At 47.0% G+C, this 14,379-nt stretch overlaps 1 protein-coding gene across 7 annotated transcripts in view; it reads left to right on the plus strand.

Moving 5' to 3' along the window:
- Nucleotides 1-10,936, plus strand: part of PARD3 (par-3 family cell polarity regulator) — a 696,077-nt gene extending 685,141 nt beyond the window's left edge. For all 7 annotated transcript variants that reach the window (XM_066386075.1, XM_066386074.1, XM_066386078.1 and 4 more), the window contains 2 exons: nucleotides 3,363-3,490; nucleotides 9,920-10,936. In XM_066386075.1, coding sequence (XP_066242172.1) covers nucleotides 3,363-3,490; nucleotides 9,920-10,313 — 522 coding nt within the window. In that variant the 3' untranslated portion in view covers nucleotides 10,314-10,936. The remainder of the gene's footprint in view (nucleotides 1-3,362; nucleotides 3,491-9,919) is intronic.
- Nucleotides 10,937-14,379: the final 3,443 nt, after the last annotated feature.

Genomic DNA, 14,379 nt, shown 5'->3' on the forward strand with positions numbered 1-14,379 from the left:
TCTTTCTCTCTCTCTCTCTTTCTCTTTCTCTCTCTCTCTTCTCTAAAATGAATAAATAAAATCTTTTAAAAAATTAAAATCTTACATTGCCTCATTCTAACTAGTATTGAAACTTTGTACTGTATATATTTATTTTTGTTCTATCTTTCTCTATTAACTCTTAGCAGTATTGGTTTTGTATTTTAATTTTTTTGTAGTGTCTATTTGTTTGGAAAAATAAGAATGATTCTGTTTGAGAGAAATGCTTCGTTAATTATTTAATTTGGTGAAATACTACATGAAAGATAATTTTTTAAATTTTGTTTTACATTAGTAAGTGACACCAAAATTTTGTAGCTTTTCTAAGTTTTATAGAATTTTTATGTAGTATAAATATAATATCTTTAATAATCATGAGAAAGACCAGTGGTTTGGAGTTTATTTACAAAAGCAATGCATATAGTTTTCAGTCGGGATTTAAACACCAGCTACAAAGAGAATCAATCACATGTCGTGGTCCTCTAGAGAGCTGTGCAATGAATAATCATGTGACTGTTTCATCTTACCTCCTCTGTCATATGGCGTTGGTGACCTGGTGACCTTGTGAAGTCAAAGGTCCTTGCTCGTCACCATCATCCATAAGAAGGTCCAAGGGTATTTGTAATCTGCACTCTTGAAGCAGAGTTATAACCTCGTTATCTGATGAATCTCCAGAATGATTCCAATCGTGCTTCCCTGTGTGTCCCCCAGAACTCATGTCCCTTTGTTGGTGTAGCTGTGGATGCTGTTTTCTTTGAAAACAGGGACTTCTCTCTGGGGTTTCCAATTCCCTCTTTCTTCATTTCTATGTTTTTGTAATTTGGGACTCTCAATACATTATTCTGTTTCCACCATGAGGACAGAGAACCATGATGTTTAAAAGTCAGGATTATTGACTGGAGTTCTGTTCCCGCAATTTATATTTTTATGAGATCTTCATGGAAATCATGTGTAAGGGTATGTTGTATTCAGGTCAAGTATAAAACTCTCTAGGTGAACTTACTTAGTTGCTGCTTTAAGCTGGCCATGTACACGTGCTTCCTGGAAATCGGTGGCCCAGTAACATTTCATCTTAAAGATAAAGATGACTCTTCCCAGTGACCTACCCTTCTGCATGCTCTGAAAAGAGAAGTTGAGTGAAATAGGAATGGTCAGCCTGGGATGTGTACTGCATTAGAGTGAGCGCACCAGTATGAAACATGTCTGTATGCTGACCCCAAACTCATTCATTTGAAGTGGTTGGATCCCATCTGATGATAATTTCATTGTCTGGGTTCATCAGAATTCCAGCAAATGCTCGCTGCTTGTGAAGTTTGAAGTGAATGTGTCAGAACACACACATAGTGAAGAAAACAATAGCCTTTTGACTTGTTTTTTTCTCTGCCAGAATCAAATTTTCTGGCTTTTTGGAGAAATGACTTAAAAATACACCTAAAATTTCTGCAAGACTTTGCATTTTCTTTTCCCTTCTCCACACCACAGTGGTTTGTCACAGAACAGCACGGGCTTATAAAACTGGTTGCTACCATCTTGCTGCAGGATGCCAGACCTTTGAAGGCTGCCTGACACATGTCTACCTTTTCCCGGTGAAGGGAAGGAACATGCGGTTGTTTGAGGGCATGGAGGAAATTGTGTTGTATTTTCTAGTTTTGCTGTCCCTCCATCTGTGGCCACTCCCAGGATCCCTTTGGCTCGCTGTGAACACCAGAACAGTTCGGCTTGCTGTTTGACAGGCCTCATCAAGGATCCTGGAAGACAATGTCTGTCTTCTTTAATGCAGTCAGTGAGCGCTTGGTTGATGCTTTGTTCGCACAAGCAGAACTCACTGAGTGGAGAGTTTTCCTTGCTAACAGCACCATGGATATGTTATGTGACCAGTGTTGTGGAGAGGTTCTCCAAACACACATTTCTTCCAATAAGTGTGGCTATACACACCCACAATTAGAAACTGGGGTATTGTAAAGCCTAATCTCTTTGCACGTTATTTTGGTATCAGGATATTTTTTAATATGTTCACTGACTAAGCCCATATGCTTTGAAATTTTTGTCCTGTATGTCGCCATGTTGTTGCTTACCAACAAGTAAGATAATACTGGCCAGGCAGAAAGGCAACAGTAGGCGGTGCTTGCTCTCTGTGTACACAGACACCCACTACAAGGGTCATTCTTTAAGTAACAAGCCCACCTGTTTTCTTGCTCTTCTCCAAAATGAATGCTATGACTCCATTATTTTTAGAAAATTATTCTCAAGTCCAAGTTGGCTGTTGGCTTTCAACTCTAGAAGAAGGTCAGTAACTTGTCTCTAATGGACATTCTTCACTGAGAGCACGCCTGTTGCACAATGTTGCACAACAGCAAGGGGAGCAGAGGTTAGCATGGACCAGAAGGATTGTTTAGGACCTGTGTCACTGACCCTGTGATAAGCCATTGCTGGGTGTTTGTGGCATCAGGGGAGGCATTGTTGTCTATTGGGAACAGAGCTGCTTCCATTTCTAAAGGTCAGATCCAGAAGGTAAGTTGACCCTGTTCGTGAGGGGCCAGAGTATCTGCAAGGCTTGGTCAATGTAGCACACGGTGCATACTCAGTGTCTGCTGTGGATGAGAGTCATAGTCCCCAGAGGACCTGCTGGCCGAAGTCTTCTGCCAACAGGGTTAAACATTTCTCTAGAGGACATACTTAACCAAGGTAAAAATGTCTTTTCCTAATCATGTCTTATCTCCTAACCAATTCAAATACCTGTTCACTTTTAGATTTATTCTTTTGATAAGCACTTCTGTTTCCAATTCAGCTACCATCTGTGCACTGGAGGAGACGTGTGTGGCTAATGGTGGCTAGTTTCTACTAATCATGGTTCAAAATTTAACTCTCATTCTTTAGGAAAGGAGAACCAGCTTGCATTGTATTCTGCTGTTAAACTAAAGTATGTAGCTTTCAGAAACATTCGCCACGTGGCTGACCTTCAAGTGTGCATCCATGAACTTGCCCACTTTTGTGAATTAACTGTAGCCAGTTTTTCATTTACTTGGCATTGAATTTTAGGTTGCTGTGTGCACAGGGCTATAAACTAGCATCTAACGTCAGGATTTGCTAAACCTCATTAAGAAGACGTAGAAAGGTTGACCTCTCGATTTCCAACCATACTAAAACCATGATCCAAATTTAAGACAGCTCAGTTTGTGACGCTCCTAAGAACAATGAGATGTCTCTTTTCTCTAGCTTGAGAAAATTGTACTTCATATGTATATTTTTTAAATGTCATAGAATGTGCCAAGTAGATCTATGTCCGTCTGTAAAAATTGATGCACTTCCCTTCTGGTGAGTGATTCTGCCTCTTGCTCCTGCAGCCCAGCGCGCAGCCGGCGGCGCAGAGTGGCCGGCACTCGGTGTCCGTGGAGGTGCAGATGCAGCGCCAGCGGCAGGAGGAGCGCGAGAGCTTCCAGCAGGCCCAGCGCCAGTACAGCTCACTGCCCCGGTACAGTGCCCCTCCTCTGCCCCCCCCCCCCACATGACTCAGGGAGCAGCCACCCGCGGGGGTGGGAGTGGGTATCGTAGCTTGGCTCAGAGACCACCTACTACGGGGCAAGAGGACTAGAAGAGGAGATGCCGACATGATCACACAGACGTTTTTTAATGGGAGGCAGGTGACCTCACAGATGAGTGCTCGGGGACTGAGCCTGGGCTGTCTGTCTGTTTGGCTCCCTCCCCCGCAGTCACAGACACATCAGTTTCCTCACTGGAGAGAGAACTCTCATTTTTCTTAGTTGACAGGGAAGTTAGAATAATTGCTTTGTACCTACAGAGCTCTTCAGAAGGGTGAGTGGCTGCTCTGTTCCCTGTGTGTGGGTGGGCTCCCTGGCCCCAGCCTCCCTCTCTGCTGCTCACTCTGACTTTGCTCGTGCTGATTCTCAGAGGACCCCAGTTTGCCCACCTCACTGGCCAACAGCCAAGCCAGAGGGTTCATCGGCTGGGCTCCCCATGTGTACATACCTCTGCTCTAGGGGTACCCGCTTAAACCAGGAGAGCAGTCAGGAGACTGAACCCTAACACATGGACCAATAACCCTTTCCATCTGAGTAGTTCCTCCATACATAGTAAAGAAGAAAAGCACTTTAGAATATTCAGCTTTCCAGACTTCCCAAAGCAAGTCCCTCCTAGAATCACAATTCTATCTCAAACTAGGTTGAAAAAAATATTTAGGGTACAAAACAAAATATCCATTTACCTTGTCTATATCCACTATTTCAAATTTGAGCAGAACATTCATTTGGGGGAGGGGAGACAAATGCTTTTCTGTGTAAACTTAACTAACCAATGTCAAAATAATCTTGATTTAATTTCTCATAAAGATGAGCCCCTCTACCATGTTAAATAATCACTATAGTGACTGCAAGACTGGACCACACTGGTCACCAGGGAGTACAGGTCTGAGTGGGAATTTATTACCTGGATGAGTACCATTACTATCTATAGGAACTTGTTCCTTTGGTTGGTTATTTATTTTATGTTTTCCAGTCATAAAATTATATCTTTTGAGAAACAAATTATTCTTCCTTTTACATGGAATTACCTTTTCTTCTAAGTAGGAAGATAACTGATAGCCTCACAAGAAAACAGGTATGAAAGGCTAAGCAGGTCTCCCTAATGACATACAGCTAGTACGGAATTCTGCCCTCGATAACCCATCATTTCTAGGGCTCATCCTGGCCAAGAGCTTTTGTTCCCAAAAGACTCTTCATATATATTCCAACCTTGGAATGTTAACAGATGCAGGTGTGGAGCCCCGCTTTGTACTCTAGTGCCCTTGGCATTTGGAAGTAGGCCCAGCGCATCAGTGGCTAGACACCTCGAGGGTTTTACACAGTGCCTCTCCCATGGAGTGCCTGTCTCCGGCCCGCTGGCTTGCAGTTGTGAGGAAGATGAGCATGGTAGTGGGCATGAATCGACGCCCTGGGTATGGCCCTGCTGCCCCAGCCACAGAGGTGGCCCAGAGCACACCATGGCCTGTGGTGATGGCTATGTCGTAATACACTGTCTGTGCAGGGACCAGGATCTGTCTGTTGGCAAGTTGTGTGGCTTTGTGTTTTAATTGTGTTTGAGAGAAATGGAGGTGACATACCATACTGTGTATGTAGGAGGAGGAGGAGGAGTGAGTTGACAGGCACAAGACTAAGGAAGGGAAATGGGAGAGATGGTGGCCAGCAGTTCTAGAAGGGCAAATGCCTGGCAGGAGAGAGACACAGGTTCCAGTCCTTGGGGACAGAGATTGGTACTTCCTTGGAATGTCTCCTGGTCACATGGACAGGAGTTCAGTGATCCTCCCTGATGCTTCTGTCCTGCCGTGTCTCCTTCCTTCACTCTCCGCCTCCCTCCCACCGCCTCTGTCCACCTCCCCTCTGCTCCCTCCGCCTCCTCCCAGAGGCCCTGCTGGGAGCATCTGTATGTCCACATAGAAGATGGAGAAGGTGGGTGCTGCTGTAGTGGCTACTGGTGTCATGTAGCATTTCCCTGAATAACCTAAAGCTCTCCCACTGGGTGATTGGGCTCCCTTATTCTTAGCCATTTTATTCTAGGCAGATAGGAGAAAAGCAGAAAACCCAAAATGAAAGAGTTGTGTGCATGTAGGCCAGTAGGGCTGGCCACTCTCTCTTCTGTTAGAAAATAACTCGTGTGTGTGCAGAAGGCCATGCCTAGCCTCCACTGAGCGGAGTAGAAAATAACTCGTGTGTGTGCAGAGGGCCATGCCTAGCCTCCACTGAGTGGAGTAGAAAATAACTCATGTGTGTGCAGAGGGCCATGCCTAGCCTCCACTGAGCAGAGTAGAAAATAACTCCTGTGTGTGCAGAGGGCCATGCCTAGCCTCCACTGAGTGGAGTAGAAAATAACTCGTGTGTGTGCAGAGGGCCATGCCTAGCCTCCACTGAGCGGAGTAGAAAATAACTCCTGTGTGTGCAGAGGGCCATGCCTAGCCTCCACTGAGTGGAGTAGAAAATAACTCGTGTGTGTGCAGAGGGCCATGCCTAGCCTCCACTGAGCGGAGTGGCCATCCCCTTGGGCGGGCTGGTGCAGAAGCCAGCAGGAAGGGGACGAAGCCAGGCAGGAGGACAGAGGGGTCTGCGCTGCCTGCATGATCCCCATCTCTGACATGCAAGAGTCTTCAAAGACGCTTAACCTCTGCTTTTCTGATGTTGACAATTAGCAGACTTTTACCTAAACAGATTGGTTTGGCATTTGATACCAAAAAGATTTCACACAAAGATAAATAGTTCAGTTGCTAAGTGGAGAAGGACATAAAACAAATGATCCCGATGTTGTCCTGGCCACTCTCGGTAAGGTGGTTTGTTAGGGTCTGTGTGAGCCACAATGGTTTGCAGTTTCAACTGTAATTAAGGAAGCCGAGAGGTAGAATTCAAGTTTCATTTTGAAGCGCCAGTGGGAACATTAGCCAGGTGCTTACCTGAGTTCCAAGAAAACAGGAACCTACACAGCCCCACACTCAATAGGACAAAGATTTATTTTTTTATTTTTAAATTCCTAAAATAGTTTTCTTTTTTACCATCTTTTTCTAAGTCTATTTTTAATCTTAGTAACTGATAGACTTACTGAAGATCCTTTATTGATTTTTTTTTAGTTTTTCCTGCTGTCTCCCCATGTCTTCTCCACCTTTCCCTGTCCCTTGGCTTCAGGGCTGTTGGTGCTTCCTTGTGTTCACACCCCGACATGGTCTCCCACAGGCCCATCTCTGTGCTGCTCGTTGACTTGTTAGCCTTGGTCTGTATTACCTTTCTTCTCCTTCTGCGTGCTCCTCTCCTCGGTGGTTCAGTGCCTTTCCTCAGGCATGGGGTCTTTGCTGTGAGTCCTCTACATGACGATGGCCTTCAGACCACATTGGAGATCGCTGCCATAACCGAGAGATAGTTGTTGACAAATCAGGGTTCTCAGTGGATGCAGAAATCTCTTGTGGGCTCATTCCAAGACCAGACAGACCTTCCATCCAAAGAACATCGATGGAAGGGATGGATGTCTCCTTGTTGCTGTTGTCAGGATGGCCTTGGGCAACCATGCGGCAGGCAAGAACTTCCCTGTTGGGTCTGTGGAATTATGCGGGCGTGCCCTCACTCGGTAGGTGGGGGTCTTCAGTAATCCCCTAGCGCCTCTCTCTCTTTCTTGTGTCTACTCAATTTCTATGACAAAGAAAGAGAAAGCTGCCTGACCAGGTGGTGGTGCAGTGGATAGAGCATTGGCCTGGAATGTTGAGGACCCAGGTTTGAGACCCCGAGGTTGCTGGCTTGAGCACAAGTTCAACAGCTTGAGCATGGGATGATAGACATGACCCCATGGTCGCTGCCTTGAGCCCAAGGTCTCTGACTTGTGCAAGGTGTCACTGGTTCAGCTGGAGCACCCCTGTCAAGGAACAACTAAGGTGACACAACAAAGAATTGATGCTTCTCATCTCTCTCCCTTTCTTTCTATCTATTTCTATCTGTCCCTCTCTCTGTCTCTCTCACTAATAATAAAAAAAAAAAAGGGAGAGAGGGAGAAAGGTAATGTTTTACTTTATTTTTCCTCTTTGGTCAGAAAGACGCCTCCCAAAACCCAGGGCAAACTCTTTGAAGGCAAAGAGGCTATTCCTGCACCCATCAGTCAACTGTTTGCTCTGTGCCACACTTTTCTAAGCATTTTACATGTTTCTTTGGGTTTTTCCCCCATTTTTTTCTGGCCTGTAATCCTGCAAGGTCATAGTATACCATTTTTCAAGGTGAAGCAAGTTGGTCCCAGAGAACACAACCATCCCAGCATCATACAACGGGCAGTGGCCCGTTTCAAATTTGAATCTATGTCTGACCCTAAGCTACTGTCCCATCAGGCCCACTGCCCAGGTGACAGGTATCCTAGTGCAGGACACTTGTCTGCTGAGCTTTGAGTCTCTCTGTTGTCTGCTCACTTCCTGGGCCTTAATCAAGAGCTGTGGATCCTCTGGCTTCCTTACCTGAAAAGCATGTGCATGTGTGTGTGTCTAGGTTGTGTACTCTCTCCACATGCCTTACTTCAGACCTCAGGGAGGTCTGCTTCCATCTGTCTATTCTGATTAATGTGAAGATAGTTTTAGCAAAGAAGAATTCTCCCACAACATCACAGTCCCCGTCCTTCACACACCTTCAGAGAGAACCCGATGTGTTCCTGGAATGGTTCAAAGTTCGGCTCACGGTGTGTGACTTGCAGAGGATCGGGAGCGGGCTGTGAGGAGGGTGCGTGGAGTGCCCTCGGCCACGGGTGAGAGGGGATTGTCTGCAGCCTGTGTCTGGTTGTCTTTAGATGGATAACTGACTCGTGAAGGAGTCCCACATCTGTTGCCATAACCTCAGTAACAAGTTCATTGTTTTAATTAAAGTCTCATGATGAATGTTGGATCCCCAGTTTCACACTGCCATTTTTTCATCATTCCTGTCTCCAGGCAGATTAATTTATGACTTTTTAAAGTGAAGATAATCAGTGCTTTAGGCAAATAAACTCTTCTATCAAATATAAGGATTCTTGCCTGGGATAGTTGTACAAACAGTTGGATTCCCATGAAAAGAGAACAGATGGATGAACTGTCAACAGCTCAGTTAATCACATCCTATCCAGGGATGATGCTGGTCACTCGTTCATTGCCATGTTATAAAGAGCCCTGACTACATTTTAGACCATACGGAAAATGGGCAGATTTCATGCCAAACCATACTGATGGTACTTCTGAATGTTCAGAAATGCAAATTGCTTCATCTCTGTGGAAGATCGCATGACCGCGCAGACTGTTTTCTCTGCAGGGCGGCCGGTCCGACACCCCATCATAGGTGTGCAGATGCAAAGGGCTGAGCCCTGTGCACTGTCACCGAATGGTTTTCTGATTGGTAAATGGAGTAATAGATCTTGTTTTATTACCCAATTTTCTCTTCCTCTGTTCCATTTTCCAGGCTAAAAAGCAGGCCGTGTCTTCCTTCCTAGCACAAAATTGTCTCACTGTATCATAGCCCATCTAACCGTAAATTCATGAAAGCCTCCAGGGACATGAGAGTAAATTAAAAATGTTTCAAAACAATAATGTTTCCTGAAAATGATGTGTCACCTTATTGAATGAATGATGAGAATTTGGAATTTCTATGTGGCTGATTTATCCCCCTGTCCTGTGGTGACTCAAAGGGGGAGTTTAGGAAGCTCTCCTGGCCTGCTGGTGAGGGTACAGTATGCAGGAAGACCGTGCGTATGCCGCAGACTTCCAGGGCCGTGTCCTGATGACATGTGCTCTGAGGAGTGGTGCGTGCCTACACACACGGACACCTTGAAAGCTGAGGCTGTGAGGGGCCTCCGGTTGCATCTTTAATCATAAAAGGAGTCGAGATTTTACATCGTTCATAACTGAACTCATATTGTAATCTGTTACAGGTACTTCTTGTTAGCTAGCCTTTTTGACATCATGGGGGCAGCTCTGTAAGGTATTTGCTTTGTTTGCTGAGGATGGAATTGTGATGTTCTGAAGGAAGCCATTATTGCTGGGGTGGAGGCTGCCAGATCGCGCATCTCCTCTCCAGCATCCTGCCGATGTGTCTCAGTGGCGGGAGATAGGTGTTGCTCGAAGCAGGACAGGCAGTCCCTCCCAGGATGAAGAAGGAGGACCTGCTTCTGCATAGCTGATTCTGCTGGCCTCTGTCCTGCCAGCCCTGTCTGTGCTCCTGTCTGAGACCTGAGCTTGCTGAGGGCAGCCAGGCTCCCTTCCGGCGCCCCCTCGCAGTGTCCGGCCCTGGGATGGAGTGCAGTCCTACTTGTTTAAATACTGAAATGCATGTTCTTTCTTGCCCCTTCCTTCCTATTCTTCTGTCTCCTTCTCTCGATTTCACACTGACCTCTGGGCTTTGCTTTCTAGGCAGAGCCGGAGAAACGCCAGCTCCGTGTCCCAGGACTCCTGGGAGCAGCACTGCGCGCCCGGGGAAGGCTTCCAGAGCGCCAAGGAGAGCCCCAGGTACTGCAGCTACCAGGGCTCCCGGAATGGCTACCTGGGCGGGCGTGGCTTCAACGCCAGGGTGATGCTAGAGACCCAGGAGCTGCTCCGCCAGGAGCAGAGGCGGAAGGAGCAGCAGATGAAGAAGCAGCCCCCACCTGAGGGGCCCCATGACTATGACTCGTATAAGAAAGCCCAGGACCCCAGTCGCACGCCTCCAAAGGGGCCCTTCCGGCAGGACGTGCCCCCATCTCCGTCTCAGGTCGCTCGGCTGAACAGACTTCAGACCCCCGAGAAGGGGAGGCCCTTCTATTCCTGAGCAGGAGAAGGGCAGACACTTTGTTCTTGCAATAAAGGACATTTTCCTGTGAAGATTTGTATTTTGGGAGATTTTTTTTTTTACCCTCTATGATACTATGGAATATTTTTGTTGTTGGTATCAGTGCCTTTAAGCAGTGTGGGCAAAGAAATGGAAGGCCTTAAAGTCTGCCAGCATGTCTCCTGTGTGTTTGATGGAAGGGTTTCCTGCCGTCTGACAATCACCTGCTGGAAGCATCTACAGCTCGAGCGATGGTCATGGCTTTGTGTTACAGTCCCAGACACGTCAGTTGACAGATTTCCATGCAGCTGAGGAAGAGTTGCTTTCTCTGGATTCCCATTACATTTTTCTGAGATGTGTGGGGACCTCTCGGTTTCCAGGGAACGGAAGTGTGTGACATGCTCCGGAATCGGAATCAGAGCTGTACGGGACTTCCCAGCACAGTCATTTCTGGTTGGCGTGGTTCTCCCTTGGTGGTCTCAGCTCTTTGTAACAGGCGAGTTGCTTCACGTTATCAGGAAGTTAAGCCATGTCCACACACTGTCTGCTTATCCTGGGGCTCCTTTTGTAACTGCCTTATAACTAGACATTACCAATAAAGTGGTCATTCTAGGTCAAGATGATCAATACATGTGTTCTCATGTTCCTCACCCATGTGTTGGGCCACCACATTTCTGACTGAGAGAGTGGGAGGTGGGAGGGACCCTGATGGGGAGGGGCAGGGCCTGCCCATCGGCCCTGCGTGGATCATGACGTGGGAAGTGGTAGCTAAAGAAACAATTCTCCCAGGGTGAACTTCTGGTCTAGGACATCCCAGGAATTATTTTGTTTTCAATGGACTGGTTGGTGGGAGAGACAGAGAGGCCAGTTATTCAGAGATTCTAAACACTCACCTGCGTCCTCCAGTTTCTTGTGCTGATAGGAACAGACATGGGCCCAGTGCACCCACATGCGGACCTCTGCCTGGTGATGCGCCCACTACTGAATAACTGTCCTGAAACAAAAGACATGCAAGGGAGGCCCGCTGCACCTCACACCAGGGGTGTCCCCAAGCAGCAGTGACAAAAGGGCTGCTTCTGGCGATGCTGGACTGTACGTGTGAGTCATGGGGACCCCGTGTCTTCAGCTGTCAGTCGCATCATGTGTGGTTGGGCTGCTTAAGTGCCTGCAAATCTTAATGTGAAAAATGCTTGAGACAAAAGCTCAGCATCCCATGTATTAAAAAAAAATAAAATTTAATTTAAAAAAGACATGTACTGATATGGTCACCTTTTTTTTTTTTTTTTACTGGCACATTGTATTCTGTGTCTACTTGTTTTCATAAAAGTCTGCATGCCAACAGTGCTCCTTTTGCATTTCTGTGTCGTGGTTCCTCACACGCGACAATGTTTCCATGGTGCACTGTAAAGGCGGTGACCTGGTTGTGGCTGGGCTCTTTCTCACGGCCCGCCCTGCACTGGGAGAAACAGCTTTCTCTGTACATAGGAGACTTATAATAAAAGGCATATTTCTTCCTGTTGTTTGTGGTGTCCACAGTATTCTTGTGGGAACTCTCTTCGCTGGAGTTTATTTTTTTAAGTATGTTAGCAGATGTGGCCCTTTTTGCATATTGAGCAAAAGTAGAAAGTTTCCTCTTATCTGTCTGGGCAGACACAGAAGGGGGTGATTTGCTGCTTATTTGAACACCTGAGGAGAGAGGGATGAGAGAAGGACCTCCTTAATGAGCCCCATGGAAGGCTCGGGCTACCGAGAGAGGCCTGGGGATTCTGAATTGAAGGAGCCAACACACTAGAACTAAATAAAAAAATAATAGTGAGGCAGAAACTACATATGAATTTTTATGATTGCCCTTTGCAAGCCAAACGTTTTTTATTGAGTTTGAGCCTTGTGTACGGCGAGCCCAGAGAAATGTGCAAATTCTAGCCCACATCCCACAGGGAGCTGGTTCTTCCTTTTCTAATTCGGAAATAAGGTTTTGCTGAGTCTTTGATGTGTGTCCACTGTTGAGCGGTGTGAAGGGCAGTCCATCCCAGGTGTGTCTCAGGCACAGATACAGATGCTGTCTCTAGCTGCAGGGCGCACTTTGCTTAGGCCAGTCAAGAGTGCCTTTCCCATGAAGTGCCTGCATTGGTTGGTTTCCATGGCAGCCCTCATCCTGTCACTAAATCCTCATTCCACCCCCTCAGGAGTCTAACAAGAGAGATGCAGCATGACAAGCAAATAACACATTTTTGGCTCTTACCTGCACACGAGGTGTGGGAAGTAGGAGAGAAACATGGACCGGTTTGTTCATTTTCTTGCTGACCAGGAAGCCCTTAGCAAATGCCAACACTTGCGGATTCCTTATCTCCACTGACAGGGAGAAGTGTTGCAGGCAGTGTGATATCAGATGTTATGGGGACCCTCGTCACACAGGACTGACCATCTGAGCCACACTGAGAAGTGGGGATGGCTGTGGGTCAGTGTAGATGTGCATCTGGGCTCTGTGAGGCAGTCCTGTCCACAGGAACGGAGCTCTGGCTCCAGATCACATTACAAGGTCTTTCTGGATTGCAGGACGTGTGCGTCCATGGGAAGAGCACACTGGGCATGGTCCACACATGTGCTGTGCTCTGTCCCATACCTGCAGCGGACATACGAGTCATCGAATGGGGCATGAGGATGGACATGGAGTAACTCAACTGGCCCTCAGCACAGATGGCTCCACTGTTACCTTATTAACACCTCTGTCATTTAAGACTATATCATCTATAAATGTTATAAAAATATATGATGTAGCTACAGTATATGTAACTTAAGCACCCCCCCCCCCACCCCTCTTCCCTGTGGTGTGTGAGACAGGCTGCTCAGAGATCAAAGCAGCCACAATTGCCCTGGCTGTCTCATGCCCGGGAAGGAGCAGGGGATCCAGGCTGCCCAGGTTTTCTGCTGAGAACATCAGATATATCACATTAGAGCCAGCAGACCAAATGACTGCTGTTTTCTTAAGTGGGAGATACTTGTTTTACCAGAAACCCTTTATGTAAAGGGGTAGACCGTCATCAATGGAACTGACCGCTCCCTCAGCTATGTGCTTGGTGACAGGCTGCTACCATGGGTCTAGAAACAAGGCCAAGGAAAGAGGCCAGGGTTGCTGAGGCTCCTCTGTCCATGTTGCTGCTTGCGATTGACCCCAGTATGCTGGTCATCTTCCAGGCTCCACCCCTCCCTTCAGTGGTTTTCCTTAGTGAGCACCTGTTGTATCTACACCCAAGTATAGGTAGCTGATTTCTATAATGCTACATGTGCCTACTCTTGTCTGGTGCAGTGTGTTTCCTCGGAGTCTGTAAAGCCCCAGTCTTTCCCCCAGTCGGAATGAACCTGGATGGAGCAGGCTGTCCTGTGTTTCTGGCGGTACTGGTCATGGGGAGGATGCTGCGCAGGTTCAGCGTCTCCACGTCTATCCCATCGTGGATGTCCTCTGGGTGGCAGAGTGCGCCACAAATTTACATGTCTATGTAACAGTCATTTTTCTTTCCCCCCATGAAGATTCCTCTGATGGTGACATGTCAGGTAAGGAGGTAATCTTTCTTTCTCACTTCAGAGACAGGGTACCATCTTAATAAGGTTTCTAATGAGGACACGCACAGGTCAGAAAGTGAGGGTGATGGCGGTACTCTGATGGAAAACCACCTGCTCTGAGTAATGATTAGGTCACAAAGCTGATTGAATTAAACTTATTTTTTTTTTAATATCTGTAGGATGAACGTTGCCATTCTGAACCTGAGGCCCGCCCTTCCTTCCTTCCTTCTTTCCTTCCTTCCTTCCTTCCTTCCTTCCTTCCTTCCTTATCCCCTCCCTCCCTCCCTCCCTCCCTCCCTCCCTTCCTTCCTTCCTTCCTTCCTTCCTTCCTTCCTTCCTTCCTTCCTTCCTTCCTTCCTTCCTTCCTTATCCCCTCCCTCCCTCCCTCCCTCCCTCCCTTCCTTCCTTCCTTCCTTCCTTCCTTCCTTCCTTCCTTCCTTCCTTATCCCCTCCCTCCCTCCCTCCCTCCCTCCCTTCCTTCCTTCCTTCCTTCCTTCCTTATCCC

The sequence above is a fragment of the Saccopteryx leptura genome, chromosome 5 (assembly GCF_036850995.1).
Source record: "Saccopteryx leptura isolate mSacLep1 chromosome 5, mSacLep1_pri_phased_curated, whole genome shotgun sequence".
In the NCBI taxonomy this organism is placed as follows: domain Eukaryota; kingdom Metazoa; phylum Chordata; class Mammalia; order Chiroptera; family Emballonuridae; genus Saccopteryx; species Saccopteryx leptura.